The following is a 14,575-nucleotide window of genomic DNA, read 5'->3' on the forward strand; positions in this document are numbered from 1 at the left end:
CCCTGAGGCCTGGGGTCAGGCCCCTCCAGCCACTGGTCAGCCTGGATTTCAGCCACCACAGCACAGGAATGAGCACTTTTTATACCCCTGTGGACAAATGATCACCCAGCTGCCCAGCAGACCAGCCTCAGGCAATAGTCCCCACCTCACATGAGTCCCTGCTGCGTACAGCACTCCACGCGAGAAAACGGCCAGTTTCTGTAATAAAAAAGAGCTGCACGCAAAAGCATCACCCCTCTGAACCATCACAGAACCTCCTGTCCCTGAGGAGGCGCTGGTCATCTGCCCCACAGCACAGCTTTTGAAAGCTCAATAACAAGAATCACAGTGTTTTGGGGGAGGGGGGGGCTGTAACAGAATTGATTTATTTTATTTTTTATCCAATGTGATGGAGCGTTTCACTCCATTTCACCGTTCCCTCCAGGACACCTGTAACTTCTGTGTTCCATTCCTATCATGCCATGCTTCATGCCCCGGGATGGGTGTAACGGCCCCACGTGTCTCTCCCCTCGCCCACAGACAACCCTGGCGAAGTGGGTGAAGTGGCCTCAGGACCCCAGCGTCCCCCGGCCCTCGAGCGGCCCCCCGCGGCCGTACGGCTCCGTGTGCCATCAGGACCCGCGGTAAGGCGCGCCGTCGCGGTGCGCTTGGTGATACAGCTCAGCCTTCGCTTCAGTCGCGCTTTGAGGAGCAGCTTCCGATTCTGAGAGGCGAAAGGGAACGTGATGGAGGACCTGTGCTGAATGAACACTACTGCAGGCAAACAGTGCTTTTTAAGGCTCTGCGGATTGATGTGAATCATTTTTTTTCTGAATGCTGATAAATAAGCCTCTTTCCTCACTGTTCCCTGCACACAATGTGCCATTATCCACATACAGAGTAGTAATCAGCAATCTAATTGCTGAACCCTTTTCAGAAGGGTCTTTCACTCGTTGCCTTTTTATGGTCTGGCCGCCAGCGCGTTAGCGAGTTGTGGGCTGCTAGCAGGTTGTAGTAATGGGCTCGTCTCCCTTCCAGGACCTGCCTGGAGCCGGCCTCAGTGGCCCCTCATGAGTGGCCTGATGACATCACCAAGTGGCCGGTGAGTTCCAGGGTGGGAGGAGGGGGGGGGCTGTGTGGGCCAGCCCTTGCACTTCTGTGTGAGCTGTGCTGCGGTTAGCCTGTGACATCACAGTGCTTTTTTTTCGTTTCCTCTCCTGGTTCCCAGATCTGCACCCGGTACCACGCGGGGAACCGGACCAGCCTGCCACACATGGACTGCACCCTCATGGGCCGGCCCTGCTGCATCGGCACTAAAGGGAGGTGAGGAGAGCCCGCGGGTGGCGAGGGGGGTGTGAGTTTGGACTCCACTCGGCTGACTGAAGTTTAGAAACACCACAGCTTCTCCAGTGCAGTTTTGGCCCAGCTGTTCCAAGCCCTGTTGCAGCTGAGTCGTACAGCCTGCATGCCTGCTATGTAATGACTCCTGTAACATCAAGGCACCTGCTAAATATGATTGTTAAAAACATTACAGAGTGGAAAGGGTTTGAAATCTTACTGTGCATATAATATGTACACAATATATATAGAGTATATATATATATGTCTTGTTTTTTAATTCAGCCTGAGTAGTCAATTGAACAATTCACCCGATTATTTTCGAAATGAGATCGAAAATTTTTTATTAAGGTCTTTAACAGTTGATGACACAAGACATTCACTTCGTTAATGGTACAGTTACCTATAAATCACTTCTGAGCCTGCTTAGAATTACTACAAGTGTGCAGCTAATTAAATAACGAGACCGGCTATGCAACGGGAAAGTGGCTGGGACAAAAACTAGAAGACACTAGGCCCTCAGGAACTGATGTTGAGACCCCCGGTTGAGATGGGTGCTCTGTCCTGTGAGACGCGGGACGTTGGTTGACTGTGTGCTTGGTGTTTCCAGGTGTGAGATCACTTCCCGCGAATACTGTGACTTCATGAAGGGATACTTCCATGAAGAGGCCACCCTGTGCTCGCAGGTAACTGACGGTGATCTTACTAGCAGTAGAAAAAGACCTGTGTGTGCTATGACTTGTAGTCAGCCTGTTGGCCATTGATTGAACTGATAGTCCATTGATGATGGAATTGAAAATAAGCACCTCTGCTGTGATGCACTGAAGAAATGCAGACGATTTTCTCAATAGTGCATCATTTACACTGGCGTAAGTTGAAGAGAAGGGAGAATTCCAGTCAGAATTACAGTTCTTGGTCTCACAGACTGGACAGTCTTGATTGTGCAGTACCTCTGACCGGTATGTCAGCAGACTGGGTCAAGTGGACCCATCTAATCTGTAAATTCTTCTCAGACAGCTTAACCCAATTGTCGGCGCCAGTGTTGCCTGACTGTACTAGTGTTTACGGTGATAGCAGACCTGACCCACTTGAAAAATATACAAAGGAAAAAAAAACATTTCACTTGTCAGTGTGCTGATTTCACATCTAATTAGTTTTACGTTATTAGAAGTCCAAAAAGAGGAGATGATGTTGTTTGGCATTAACAAGTATGTAATCACCATTGAGGGACTGGGTTAATCAGCTCTGTGGCAGCAAAAGAAGACTGTTTTAATCGCTGCTGTCTGGCTTGGCACCTACCGATCAAATTTAATTGTAGCACAGGGAGAGTGAAGATCCAGTTTCAAGTCACTGACCGGTTTCAAGTTCTTGCCCAGTGCAGAGAAAGCACCTGAGGGGTTTTAGTGATGTTCCAGGCCTGGGCAAGGTGTCGGAGACTCTGTCAACTTGACCTAGTTCTTTATCATCTACCTCTACTAACCCTCTCTTAGAGAAGTGCATTCATCACCATGCTCCTCTTCCTCACACTATACAGCTCTCATTGCTTGCAAGAGCACAGTCAGATTGCTTCACAGTTTATAAAAATTGTTCATTTACTGGGTACACCTCCCCGTCAGGGATGCTGGTCTTCTATGAACCTGAAGGTGACCGAGAAAGTCAATATAGGGTCCACACATTTCTTTGCTGGTTGTGCAGGTGTTGACTCTGGTCATATACTGCACAACCCAGTTGTGTCTACCTCTCTTTGACGTGTGCTGTGCTTCCTCTTTTGAGACATCTCTCCCAGTATATAGCTGATGTCGTTGTTGTCAAACAAATAAACATATGGTTATTATTATCCGTCCATCCAACCTCTACCTGCTTCATCCCATTCAGAGTCATGGGGGAGCCGGAGCCGATCTTGGCAAGCAGTGGGCGCAAGGCAGGATACACCCTGAAGAGGGCACCAGTCCATCACAGGGCACATACAAAACACACACAAACACAGACTCACACCAGGGCCAGTTTTCCCAGAAGCCAATGAATCAGGCAGCATGTCTTTGTACAGAGCACACAGAGCAAAGCCATGCGAACACCCAAACTCTACACAAAGACATCCTCGGGTCCAGAATTCAAACCAGGGCCCCAGGATGGGGCCCAAGACAGAAACGCTCACCATGCAATGCTGGAGTGAGAAATCCACTTAGAGTGCCAAAAGGGAGGCAGCTTGTGAAAGTTTCTGCGAATGCAAAAGCGCTCTCCAAAACATCGGGCGGGTTTCTGACTTGCGTGGCCATTACAGGTGCACTGCATGGACGACGTGTGCGGATTGCTGCCTTTCCTCAACCCCGAGATCCCTGACCAGTTCTACAGGCTGTGGCTGTCCCTCTTCCTCCATGCTGGGTGAGTGGACCAGCCCCTAACACTGCAGGCCCCTGGAACAGTGCTGGGCACACACCAAGTCCTGTTTCTGTGGTACAGTGTGACCCATGGATAAGAATTGCACAGGGTTCGACAGAGTTCATACTGTGGAACAAAATAATCTGGCTCCTCGCACGAATGCACGTGTAGAGAAATCCTCTCCTATCTTGCATTAGTTCTTAATACTTTTTAAAATCCGTTAATTCAGCTCATTGTCAGGCATCTTAAATGTCTATGGTAGTTTTTCGCACGGAGTGAAAGTGACAAACTCCCTAAGAGGTCGGCAGGCCCAGCTGTACTGTCACATCGTGGAAGCCTGGTGTGCTGATGGGAGGTATTGTAATCTCCTTCTAGAGAGCTCATGATGTGAGGAGGCCGGGAGACCTGTTTTATCTGCGTCACCCACACCAATGCTGACTGAGCTGATAGCTGAGCAGTCTGGCACGTGCCCAGCTCACACACACCCGCAGGTCTTAACATTTTGTGATTTAAAAGAGCCTTATCTAATGCTCTTTGTCTTCCAGTAATTAATTCTGGATGAACCAAACCCCTTGTTAAGCAGAGTGCAACTGATTCTTCCCAGTGAGCTAGTTACTCACATCTCTCAACTATAGTGTCTGTTCTTCCCAGAAAGCTGAAATTGTCTCACCCACAGGGAGCCATATCCATAGCGTGGGGGTGATTTGAGCATTCCGTGGTCGTTGTAGGTATTTAGGAAAAAATGTGTATTTTGTTGTTTACTTGTTTTATCAAACATTATTTGGAGATCTCAGACTAAAAGTGTTACATATTTATGAGCCTAAAACTTTAACAATGGCAAAACGTCTCCTAAGAAGTTAACAAGCACTTGTGTTTGGCTTGCCTACCCCTTCAGCTGCCTTTTCCAGAGGCATACTTAACTGCATTTGGAGCATTATTTTCCCAGTGTGCAGACTATGGGCAAGCTGCCCATGCAATTAATTTATCGTACAGTAGGCATCTTGCCGAGGTTCCCTGCTGGGAAGATATAAACCACCAAGATTTATGCAGCTGGCCCCAGGGAGTCTGTTGATTTTCTGCGGAGCCTGTCTCAGGTTCGTGTGGTCCAGTCCGTCTCTTGGTGTGTCTACGCGCGGTCCTGTTGTGTTGGACAAGGTGTGAGCGTCTCTCTCTGCCTCCCCTCTTCAGGATCCTGCACTGCCTGGTGTCCGTGTGCTTCCAGATGACCATTCTGCGGGACCTCGAGAAGCTGGCTGGCTGGCTGCGCATCTCCATCATCTATATCCTGAGCGGCATCACTGGGAACCTGGCCAGCGCCATCTTCCTGCCCTACAGAGCTGAGGTAGCATATTGCCGTCCTCATTCTCACGCTCACGCAAGGACAGAAGCAAACACAGCAGCACTTTACTTAGAATGATTTCACTTTTGCATCACAGTCAGTTCCTATAATCTGTATGTTATAGCTGCTTTTTACTCAAGGGGTAAGCTACGAATGGACGTGTGGGCGAGTCAGGAACGATGCGGGATGGGTGGTTTATGATGAGTGCCCTGACCCCGTCCTCTCTCTCCCTGGCGTGGACTGGGCAGGTGGGACCTGCGGGCTCCCAGTTCGGGATCCTGGCCTGCCTGTTCGTGGAGCTGTTCCAGTGCTGGCAGATCCTGGCGCGGCCCTGGCGCGCCTTCGCCAAGCTGCTGGCCGTCGTGCTCTTCCTCTTCGCCTTCGGCCTGCTGCCCTGGATCGACAACTTCGCGCACATCTGCGGGTTCGTCTCGGGCTTCTTCCTCTCCTTCGCCTTCCTGCCCTACATCAGCTTCGGCCGCATGGACATGTACCGCAAGAGGTGCCAGATCATCGTGTTCCTGGTGGTCTTCCTGGGGCTCTTCGCCGGCCTGGCCGTGCTCTTCTACGTCTACCCCATCAAGTGCGAGTGGTGCGAGCTCCTCACCTGCATCCCCTTCACAGACAAGTTCTGCGAGAAGTACGACCTCAACGCGCACCTGCACTGAGAGAGGGCCCCCTGGGGCCAGGCAGGAACACACGCTGGGCTGGTGCTATTCCCACTCCCTGCCCCCTCACGGCTGGGGTGTCTCCAGGTTTCGCTACTGTAGCCCCATTTCTGCAAACTGTGACTTTTTTTTTTTACTTTGTATTTTATTCTCTTTTTTTTTTTTAAATGAGCGATGCCAAAAAGGCTTCTCTCCCATCTCAAGAAGACTTTTTGTTCGTCAAGCAGCTGTGTACCCCTCGAAGTGTTTGAACCCCCCCTCCCAGGCACCCCCCTGTCCCACATGTTCCATCCCCCCCCCCCCAGAAAGTGAATACGATGTCTAGACAGACATTTCCCTGCTCCCCGACAGATTTTGACAAATCCTCTATGCACCATAATGCATTATTTTGTATTTTCTTAGATTTTTTTTAAAACCGTTTCCAAACAAGTCCACAGATGGACTCCACCGGGGGAAGAAACAAAAAAAAAACTAAGCACACAAAAAAAAATACCTTCAGTGCCTTGATAACTGTACCAACTACTGCCACGTTTTTATCACACTTGACTGAGCACTAAGAAGTTAACCTTTATTGTTTACCGCTACTGTAGTGGTGATTGTTGCAAAAAAAAGGTAGCGTTTTAGCTACCACTTACTTACCTGTAACTGAGAATACAGCAAGAAACCCTTGTTCTGTCAGCTGGGGTCTCCTGTCTCTTATTGTGCCAGCTCCGATATTCATGAATTCAGCCCTGGATTGGATTTTAACAATCCCCCCCCCTGCTATTTATCCTTTGTTACCCCACAACCCTACCCACCTGCCTATTCTCAGCAAGCACGCGATACAAGATCGTCAAATTCAGACCCTGGCCAGCTGCAGGTTCATACAGCACCATGCTGTTGATTCACAGGCTTGTAATCAATATTAAGTGAGGACACAGGACGGTTTCTTTCATTTGTGTGTCGCAGCATAGCCTGTAATATTCCATTCATAGCTTTCAGGGGCTTAAATATATTTGAAAGGGCCTAGTATAATTGATTAAGAATTCCGGATGTCTGTAGCTATAACTGATTTTTTTTATAGTTTATTAAAATTATCAAAGCAAAAGTGAACTACACTGAACAAAAAAAAGGATATACAAATAATAGAAAACAAGATGCTAGTAACAGACCAAAAAATGCATTTTACAGCCACTTATAGCCCATGTTAATTTCCATTTCCAAATAGAAACAGCAACAATGAGTAACACTGCGCTTTGTGGATGTAGCCAAAAAGCAGACACAAAAAGCCAAAAAGTTAATTTCACCTAAAACAAAATGCATGTGCACCGAGACTTTTGAATATTCCAGTCTGGAGCTAGCCAATTTTGTCTCAGTGTTACCACAAAGTAATTTGTTTTCATTTAGGCAGACTGCAGTCCTTGCAGTAAATGACTGTTGCTGTTCAGATGACATCTGTTTAGATTGCAAGGCTGCTGTGCTGTTCTGACTCCACAGTTAAACCATTACAACAGAAACACCAGACTCACACTGAAAACGTTCCCCTTAACACGTCATGACACCGAGCCATAATACAGGCCGTAAACGCCTCGACTCAGAAGTTCAGTTACCTGCTATTTCAAGTGAGAACCACTTAGTTTCAAACTCTTTCAATGTCAAAACTCTTATAAAACCACGCAGAGTGGTTAGATTATTTTTTTTTACGTTTAAAAAGCAACAACAGCGGCTCTATTTTCTTGGGTTCATTTTTACACATTTTTTTGGGCGACAGTCAGCATGACGTGAGTTACAGTTTGTACAGACGATGGCCGCCATAGCTTTTATGCGTCAGGCTAATCTCTGGGGCGCTGACAGAGCAGGGCAGCGAGGCACAGCCAGCCCCGCGCTGGTGTTTATCCTGCCGATTCTCGAACCCGTGATCCGGGAGTGGGGAGGGTGGAGGCCCAGAGCCTGGACCCATCAGGCTGTTCCGTTACCGTGGAGAGTGCCGCTCATACCTTGCAGAGTGTGGGCCTGGGGGCGTCCGCGGAGCCCGGTGCTCCTAGCAGCCGCTGTTCCGCCGCTCGAAGGCGCTCCCCCCGAGCGGGTACTCCATCTCGACGAAGCTGAGCGAGCCCACGGCGATGGCGGAGGCGCCCTTCTCCTTGAAGCCGGCCTTGCGGTAGAAGGGCACCAGGAACTCCTCGCAGACCAGCAGGGCCCTGCGCAGGCTGGGCAGGCAGCGCAGGTACTGCAGGTAGCGCCACAGCAGGATGGAGCCCTTGCCCTGCTGGCGACACTGCCGGTGCACTGACAGCACATGGATGTGCACGGTGGGAGTGTCCGGCACATGCGTCATCAGCGCCTCCTAGAGGACGGGGGGGGGGGGACAACAGGCTGTTAAAAGGTCAAGTGTCACAGACTTAAAACAGCTGTGCTGTGCAGCTGCCGACTCCTCACTGCGTTAAAAAAAAAAGGTATGGAAATAATTTGAGACTGTGTATTCATAACAGGGATGGCTGAAGTCAGTACCATCTCATTTGCACCGGCGACCAGAGAACATGGAACATTTTTTTTTTTTTAATTGGGGAACTTATTGACAAGGGACATATAAAATAATGATGTGTGTTTATTATGCAGAGGAATCAACCGGGACTCTAAGCAGAATTCAAGCCCAGTCTAGCTGTATTTAATATAGGTCGAAGTAAGGGCATGTAAAGGTCTTTGTTTGGCGGGTGCCAGGGATATTCGAGGGCTGAGCGAGCAGCGGCGGGCACTGACCTGCGCCAGTCTCTCCTTGTCCCACCCGGAGCCGATTATGAAGGCCACCAGCTGGCCCTCCTCAAACCAGCCCAGTGACAGCTCGGGGCACAGGCGCAGGAAGTGCAGCACCTCCTCCAGGGTGAGAGGGCACTCCCCCGACACCGACACGAAAGCTGCACAGGAGGCACACAGACGGAGAGGGGTGTGCCACACACACCACAACACACCACACACAAGTGAGCGGAGACACACAGGGGAAGAGAGAGAGGGAGACGGATTAGTTACCGCAGGAGTTCAAAATCTTAATTTCACTTTGAGGATTACCGATTACCGATTGGCTCAGACAACAGCTGCCTACTTCAACTCGGCTGTAGCCAGAGGGCTATACTGTAGAGGTTGTGGTTATAGTCAGAGTATAGTTTATCGTTCCATAGTGTAGAAGTAATTTTTAAGACATTCAAGAGGATAATGACTACACATGCATGCATGGATCAGGTTTTCAAAAAGTAGCATTTCCATAGGAATTTAAGCTGCATCACCTGACAGGCACGGTTGTTGCACGTCGAGACACGATTCTGACAAAATTACTCCTGGATGTTTAAAACATTTAATTTAGGATTTATAAACTAGCACAACACAGCCAGAAAAGAAAAAAAAAACATGTATACACTGATGTCTTGTAATCACTTATTCAATAATAATCACCACTTAATGGGGGTTTTAATTTGCAACAAACAGTTTTGGTGAGGTACCATTTCAAGTAAAAAAAACTATTAATGCTGTTAGACTGGGTGTAATGCATCTCACACACACACACACATGTTCTTAAAATGCATTCCCATTTGACGCAGCACAGGGCGAGTACACCCTGTGACAGCAGTGTGGCCTCTTAAGCAAAGGTGCTTCCCTTGAACAGCTCTAGCTGTGTAAATGGGAACAAGCCCTTTGTCCAGACAAGAAGGTGATATGATACTGCTACTTGTTATGAAACATTTTAAAATCTGGTAAAACTCTGTATTAAATCCTTTTCACAGGGGTGAGAAACGCATTAAGTGAATTAAATGGGGCCGGCAGAAATGTTTCCTTTCAGGTTTTGAGAAAAAAAAAAACACCTCCAGTCTGCTCATCTCTGCTCCACGCAGTTGCCGAAAGCTCCCTTTCTGCGCGGTCTTTGAAAACTGCCTCTCAGTTTTGGCCGGGCCAAGAGCAAACACCAGAACAGAGCCCCCATGAGCCAGCCTCTCCCCCAGGGGCACTCGAGGGCAGGGCCCGTCGATCGGTGCGTTCTGCTGCAAGACTGCGGCTCCAGCAGGACGTTCCTTTCATTAGATGACCGTCACCTCGGGTGCACGATCCCAGATGGTGCCACAGCCCTTGGACTGGCAGTTCTGTACCTCGCTGTGCCCCTGTCCCCCCCCACCCCCACCCCAGAGTCCATGGGGCGCACGCTTCCTTACCTTCCCTCTCGATCTCGAAGACGCTGATGGCATCCTGAGGGGTGAGGTTGCGGAACTCGCTGGCGGGGAGGGTGTGGCGCCGCTGGCGGCCGCGGCTGGACACGCTCACCGGCGCCTTGAGGAAGAAGGGCTTGAGGAAGGGCGAGCTGCACAGCTGCTGCTGGGCCATGGTGGGAGAGCGGTGGTCTCCTGTCCGCCTGCGGGACGAGCTGCTGTGATGGGACCTCCCTGCCGCCGCCGTCTGCACCCTCCAACACGCCGCGCCGCGGATCAGAACACCCAGCCGCGGCTCAAGCAATTAGCCGCTAACGCTCGCACGTGCTCCCTCTCCTTCTCCTGCTGTCTCTCTCCCTGGCACCCAAGAGAGAATGGAGGCCTGCCCGTGTCTCCCTTTCCTTTGTCGGTTGTCACCCCCCCCCCCCCCTCCCGCCTGCCCGCCTGCTGCAAACGAGCCCGTCTCCGTCCCCCCGGCTCTCCCAGGCTCCAGTCCCAGCAGGCCCCTGTCCGAGCTGCCGTCACACCAGCTGCAGCAGGAGTCCGACACCAGTTAGCAGCGAGGATCAGCTCTCCCTACAGTCCGACACCCTCCTAATCCCGCCACAGCATCCACAGCAAAGAGGGTTAGCTGCCTGTGCACGTGCCCTCCTAAGCCAGTGGAATCCAGCCACCGAAGCAAAATCAGTATGATACAGCCACTTCTGCTGAAAGACTCTCAGCCTGGACTAATTCCGTCTCAGGGCAGCCACAGGCAGGTCTGCGGGGTGGGAGTGGGGGGGAACTTCAATTATATCTTGATTTTTAAAGTCCTCCCACCCCAGCTGAGATGCACCTTCCCAGTTTGCACATCTACATCAATATCTTCCAATGGCCAAGGTTTAATAAAAGGAAACCCAAGATACAAAAACTAAGACTCTCATTTCTGGACAGCTTCATCTGCTGCTGCTGCTGCATGGCACTACTAAATCACACACTGCATGCATACTTGTATATATATCGATCAGTTTGGCTTTATGCCTGCAATATCCGAGAGCAATTCTACCATGTAATGTAACAGCACCCCTAAGCAAAAGCACAGTGTACTGCAGAGTGGAGAAGCTGGCAGCATGAGTGTGCCATCACTGTCCCTGGCACTTTGTCTCTCAGGAGTGTGCCAATGGTCGAGGAGATCCGTGCCATCACTGCCCCTCCCAGTCCAGACACCAAGGGCATGTGGACTTTAGGATTAGCACGCAGAGGGAGTGGAGATTTGTTTGGATCGCTCACAAGTTGCTCAGGAGACACAAAGAGGGTTAGTTCGTTAGCTAATTCAATAAGACACTATGGCTACGGTGTCACCTGCACCTCACGCTGCTGTTTGGTAAGCTGGGCTGCATGAAGTGCTGACGCATTTTACTCCTCACCTCAGGTGCCTTTGGAGAAGGGTTACGTTCTAACGAAGAAGGAAAGCTCTGCCGCCTCATAAGGTCTTTTACCTCCTGCCTTCCACCAGCCCTGTGGGATCAGCAGAGGAGATGGGAACCTCTTCATCTGCGTCTTGTTCAAAAGACATTCGGAAACACTGCTCCGTTTCTCTGGGCACTGGGCTGGTCTCTCTCACCTGGTTTGAAAAACAATAGGAGTATAAATCACAAAGCATGAAAAAGATGTAGTAAGCATGCCAAATGAATATTTAATACAGAGCACTACATGCAGTAACATGTTACAGAACTATTCCTGAAAGAATGGTCAAGAATGGATAATTCAGCTGTCACTTGGGCCAGGGGCGCCCACAGACATGACCCCAATTCAAGAAATGAGAACAAAACTGAAACCAGAAACTAAAGACTAATCAGTCTTGCCTAACTGTTCCTGGCAAAATTAAGGACAATATAGCATTTACAATGCCATTGTTCTGTAAATATTTTTTTTAGTTAACAGTCAATATAGATTCAGCTTGAGCAAACAGAATGTTTGGGCATACAGTACAGAACAAATATGGAGTTTCAATTCAGGAATGTTACGCTCAAGCTGCCCAGATCTCCTTTAGGTTACGTTTTGGTCTTTAAATATTTATGATTAATTAAAATCAAAGTGTTCTCATTTACAGACATCTTAAAAGGAGCAAAGTCTCTTCAGTCTCGATAAAAGGAAATTCCAAATACACGGGATCCTAAGGACCAAAAACAGCGCCAGCCAGAGGGCCTATTTCTAACTCACTTTAACACATGGAAATTATAAGGGAATTCATGCAGGGTGCAAACAGGAAAAGCGTCCTGTATCCTGCGGTTTCCATTTTCTCCGGCCGAGATGATGCAGTTCCACGTTTTACCACACGGTGGCGGTGTTTTGCTGTTAAGGCAGGTATCCGTCTATAATGTTGATTACCTAACGGATACTTAACGACCCAGGAATTAAGAACTGCACAAACGTTGCTACATGGTGCGCCTGCCGACTACAAGGCAAACACGTGAGTGTCCCAGTATGGAAAGAAATTTTTTTTTTCTTAGTGCTCTATTTTAGATCAAGCATGGTTTTCACAGCCCTGGAAACTTATACTCGGTCTCTTTTGATGCAGAAAAAATATTACTGCAATGCTTTGTGCGAGACCTCTAGGACTGATTTTCTAGGATGAAAAGAAATAATTCTGTTGTGTGAACAACACCTGACCTGCAATCCAAAGGCCTCTGACAAAACAATTGACACACTGATGCTTCCTGATGGCATCAGTGCCAGATCCTCTCCTTTTCCCCAGTCATTGACATTAGTCTTGCAATCACCATGCTCCTGATTGCCAACACTCAGCTCGCTGCTTATCACAATCACCAAACACAAAGACACGCACCAGCCTCAAGGATCCTGAAAGAGAACAACAAGGCTGAGGGCTGATTTATATGCTGTGGTGCAAGTGGCCTGAGATTAACCTCAAAGCACACAAGCAAACACATTAGTAATGATGTCAACATTACCTGAACACTTGGAGGGCCACAGGACACCAGGTTTTACAGGTAATTGAACATCCTCAGTGGATGAAGACTTGGAAGCAGTGGTAATAAAAACCAGTTAAGGGAACAATCGATTCAAATCAAGTCCAGGGCGGAATGAACTCCCCCCCCCCCCCCACCCCACCCAGGGGTGAGAATCAGTGGTTTAGACTCTGGTCCCCAGCCGCTGACTCAGGGGGGTGAAATGTCACCTCCTGGCCTGCACCTACAAGAGGAAGACCTGTTGTTGGTACGCTGTTAAAATAAGTCTAAATACCAGAGCCTGTCCAGCATGCACAGCGAGGGAGAGGAAGACGCTTGAAATAGAAAAATGTAGATGCAGCCCTTTACTTCTATATTAAATTTCTGATCTGATGCCTCTTGCTCTGCATTAACAGGGATTACATTTTGATCACATTTCCAACAAGAGCTGCCTGTATACCACATATATTATAAACTTGCATAAACCACACAAGCTGCCCAACGGCGGAGTACAGCCTCCAAGTGCGCCACACTGCATATTGTGGCGGAGTACATAGTTAATACACTGCCTGGAGAAGCTCTCCCTATAAGAATGACTTGACCTTTACCGTCTACCTGATTTTTAATCTCTCCAGATGGCTTTGAATACCCATGAGTGAAAAACAAGATTTTACAGCGTTATCAAGCACTAATTACCCCAGGTACACTCAGCCCTGTCAGGGAAGCCTATTTTAGGAACACTCTAAACGGGAAGTGAAAAGGCAAATGGATATGAAATGCCTCCATCTGCCAGATTCCATATTTATAAGTCTAATCATGCAGGAGGCAAACAGGGCCCTGTGCTGTAACCCTCTCGTCTCCACTCTCGCCCAGTGCTGCAGGCTGGCCTGAGCAGCCAGGAGTCGTGCTGGGGAAATCGTACATGATCATATCCAGACAAATTCGCACCTCCTCCCCCTGGCCAACAAGACTCACCTCCACAGAGGGGGTCTCCACCCGAGCTGCATTCAGCTGCTCTGATAAAGCACTTTGAGAATGACAGGCGCTATAGAGCAGTTGCCATTAGGTAATGATTAGTAGTAAAACAAAAAGCTTTTTGAAGCCAACAAAATGCAACATGGTGAAAAGCAGGTTGAGTTTGAGTCTGGGTAATGTTACTACGACCCGGGTGGAGTCCATTCAGGATATTTCATTGTAGTGACCTAGAACCATTATACGTCCTTCCTACATGTAACCCCCAGAGCCAGCTGTTTGCCAGTCAAGAGCATGCGGTATCAGTAATCTAAACACAGGATGCATTTGCCGACAAGGGTCTCACTGAGTTAACAGAAGTGTAGTAATGAATCAAACGCAGCTCACTCGTGAACTGAGCGAGGACTTTCGTTAAATAAGCCCCAGGCGGTGACAGAGCGAGGAGCTCCTTCAGAAACGTCACTGGGAAATGACGAGATCCCACTTGAAGTCTTTACCTTGGATGTCCAGATCATGGAGGGCAGGCGTATGAAAGAGCATGGTTTTATCCTGCTGTGTCCGATTGTCTGCGTCGGACACACTTGCACCCTTTCTCGATTTCCACACCAGTCTCCAGTCGCTGGCTTGTCTCACGACCTCTGGGCCTCTGGAATGAGAGGGAAAGGGCCACTGTGGGTCAGGCCAGCTGCCCGAGATCTCGGAAAGCTTTCCCTGTGCAGCAGTCTCAAACCCCATTCCCCTTTTCACTCCCAAGAGCAGCACAAAAGCACTGGGAGATAT

The 14,575-nt window shown here is 49.0% G+C and overlaps 2 protein-coding genes across 7 annotated transcripts in view; one reads left to right on the top strand and one right to left on the bottom strand.

Annotated features, from left to right (window-relative positions):
- rhbdf1a (rhomboid 5 homolog 1a (Drosophila)) overlaps nt 1-6,381 on the top strand; it is a 45,542-nt gene extending 39,161 nt beyond the window's left edge. For all 6 annotated transcript variants that reach the window (XM_088936269.1, XM_088936266.1, XM_088936270.1 and 3 more), the window contains 7 exons: nt 520-623; nt 1,018-1,081; nt 1,208-1,302; nt 1,928-2,003; nt 3,599-3,699; nt 4,885-5,038; nt 5,284-6,381. In XM_088936269.1, coding sequence (XP_088792395.1) covers nt 520-623; nt 1,018-1,081; nt 1,208-1,302; nt 1,928-2,003; nt 3,599-3,699; nt 4,885-5,038; nt 5,284-5,703 — 1,014 coding nt within the window. In that variant the 3' untranslated portion in view covers nt 5,704-6,381. The remainder of the gene's footprint in view (nt 1-519; nt 624-1,017; nt 1,082-1,207; nt 1,303-1,927; nt 2,004-3,598; nt 3,700-4,884; nt 5,039-5,283) is intronic.
- Nucleotides 6,382-6,751: 370 nt separating this feature from the next.
- On the bottom strand, nt 6,752-10,050 carry aanat2 (aralkylamine N-acetyltransferase 2). The gene is made up of 3 exons (XM_088936271.1): nt 9,882-10,050; nt 8,443-8,597; nt 6,752-8,029 (listed from the first exon to the last, which is right to left on the bottom strand). Exons 1-3 carry the CDS (start codon nt 10,048-10,050, stop codon nt 7,724-7,726), a joined length of 630 nt encoding a protein of 209 aa, XP_088792397.1. The 3' UTR covers nt 6,752-7,723.
- Nucleotides 10,051-14,575: the final 4,525 nt, after the last annotated feature.

The sequence above is a fragment of the Atractosteus spatula genome, chromosome 18, assembly GCF_055471065.1.
Source record: "Atractosteus spatula isolate fAtrSpa1 chromosome 18, fAtrSpa1.hap1, whole genome shotgun sequence".
In the NCBI taxonomy this organism is placed as follows: Eukaryota; Metazoa; Chordata; class Actinopteri; order Semionotiformes; family Lepisosteidae; genus Atractosteus; species Atractosteus spatula.

Coding starts and splice junctions, on each gene's coding strand:
- aanat2 (XM_088936271.1), bottom strand. CDS start 10,050: ATGGCCCAGCAGCAGCTGTGCAGCTCGCCCTTCCTCAAGCCCTTCTTC. Junction 8,598..9,881: donor CTTCGAGATCGAGAGGGAAG/GTAAGGAAGCGT, acceptor CCTCCTGTGCAG/CTTTCGTGTCGGTGTCGGGG. Junction 8,030..8,442: donor ACAAGGAGAGACTGGCGCAG/GTCAGTGCCCGC, acceptor CCCGTCCTCTAG/GAGGCGCTGATGACGCATGT.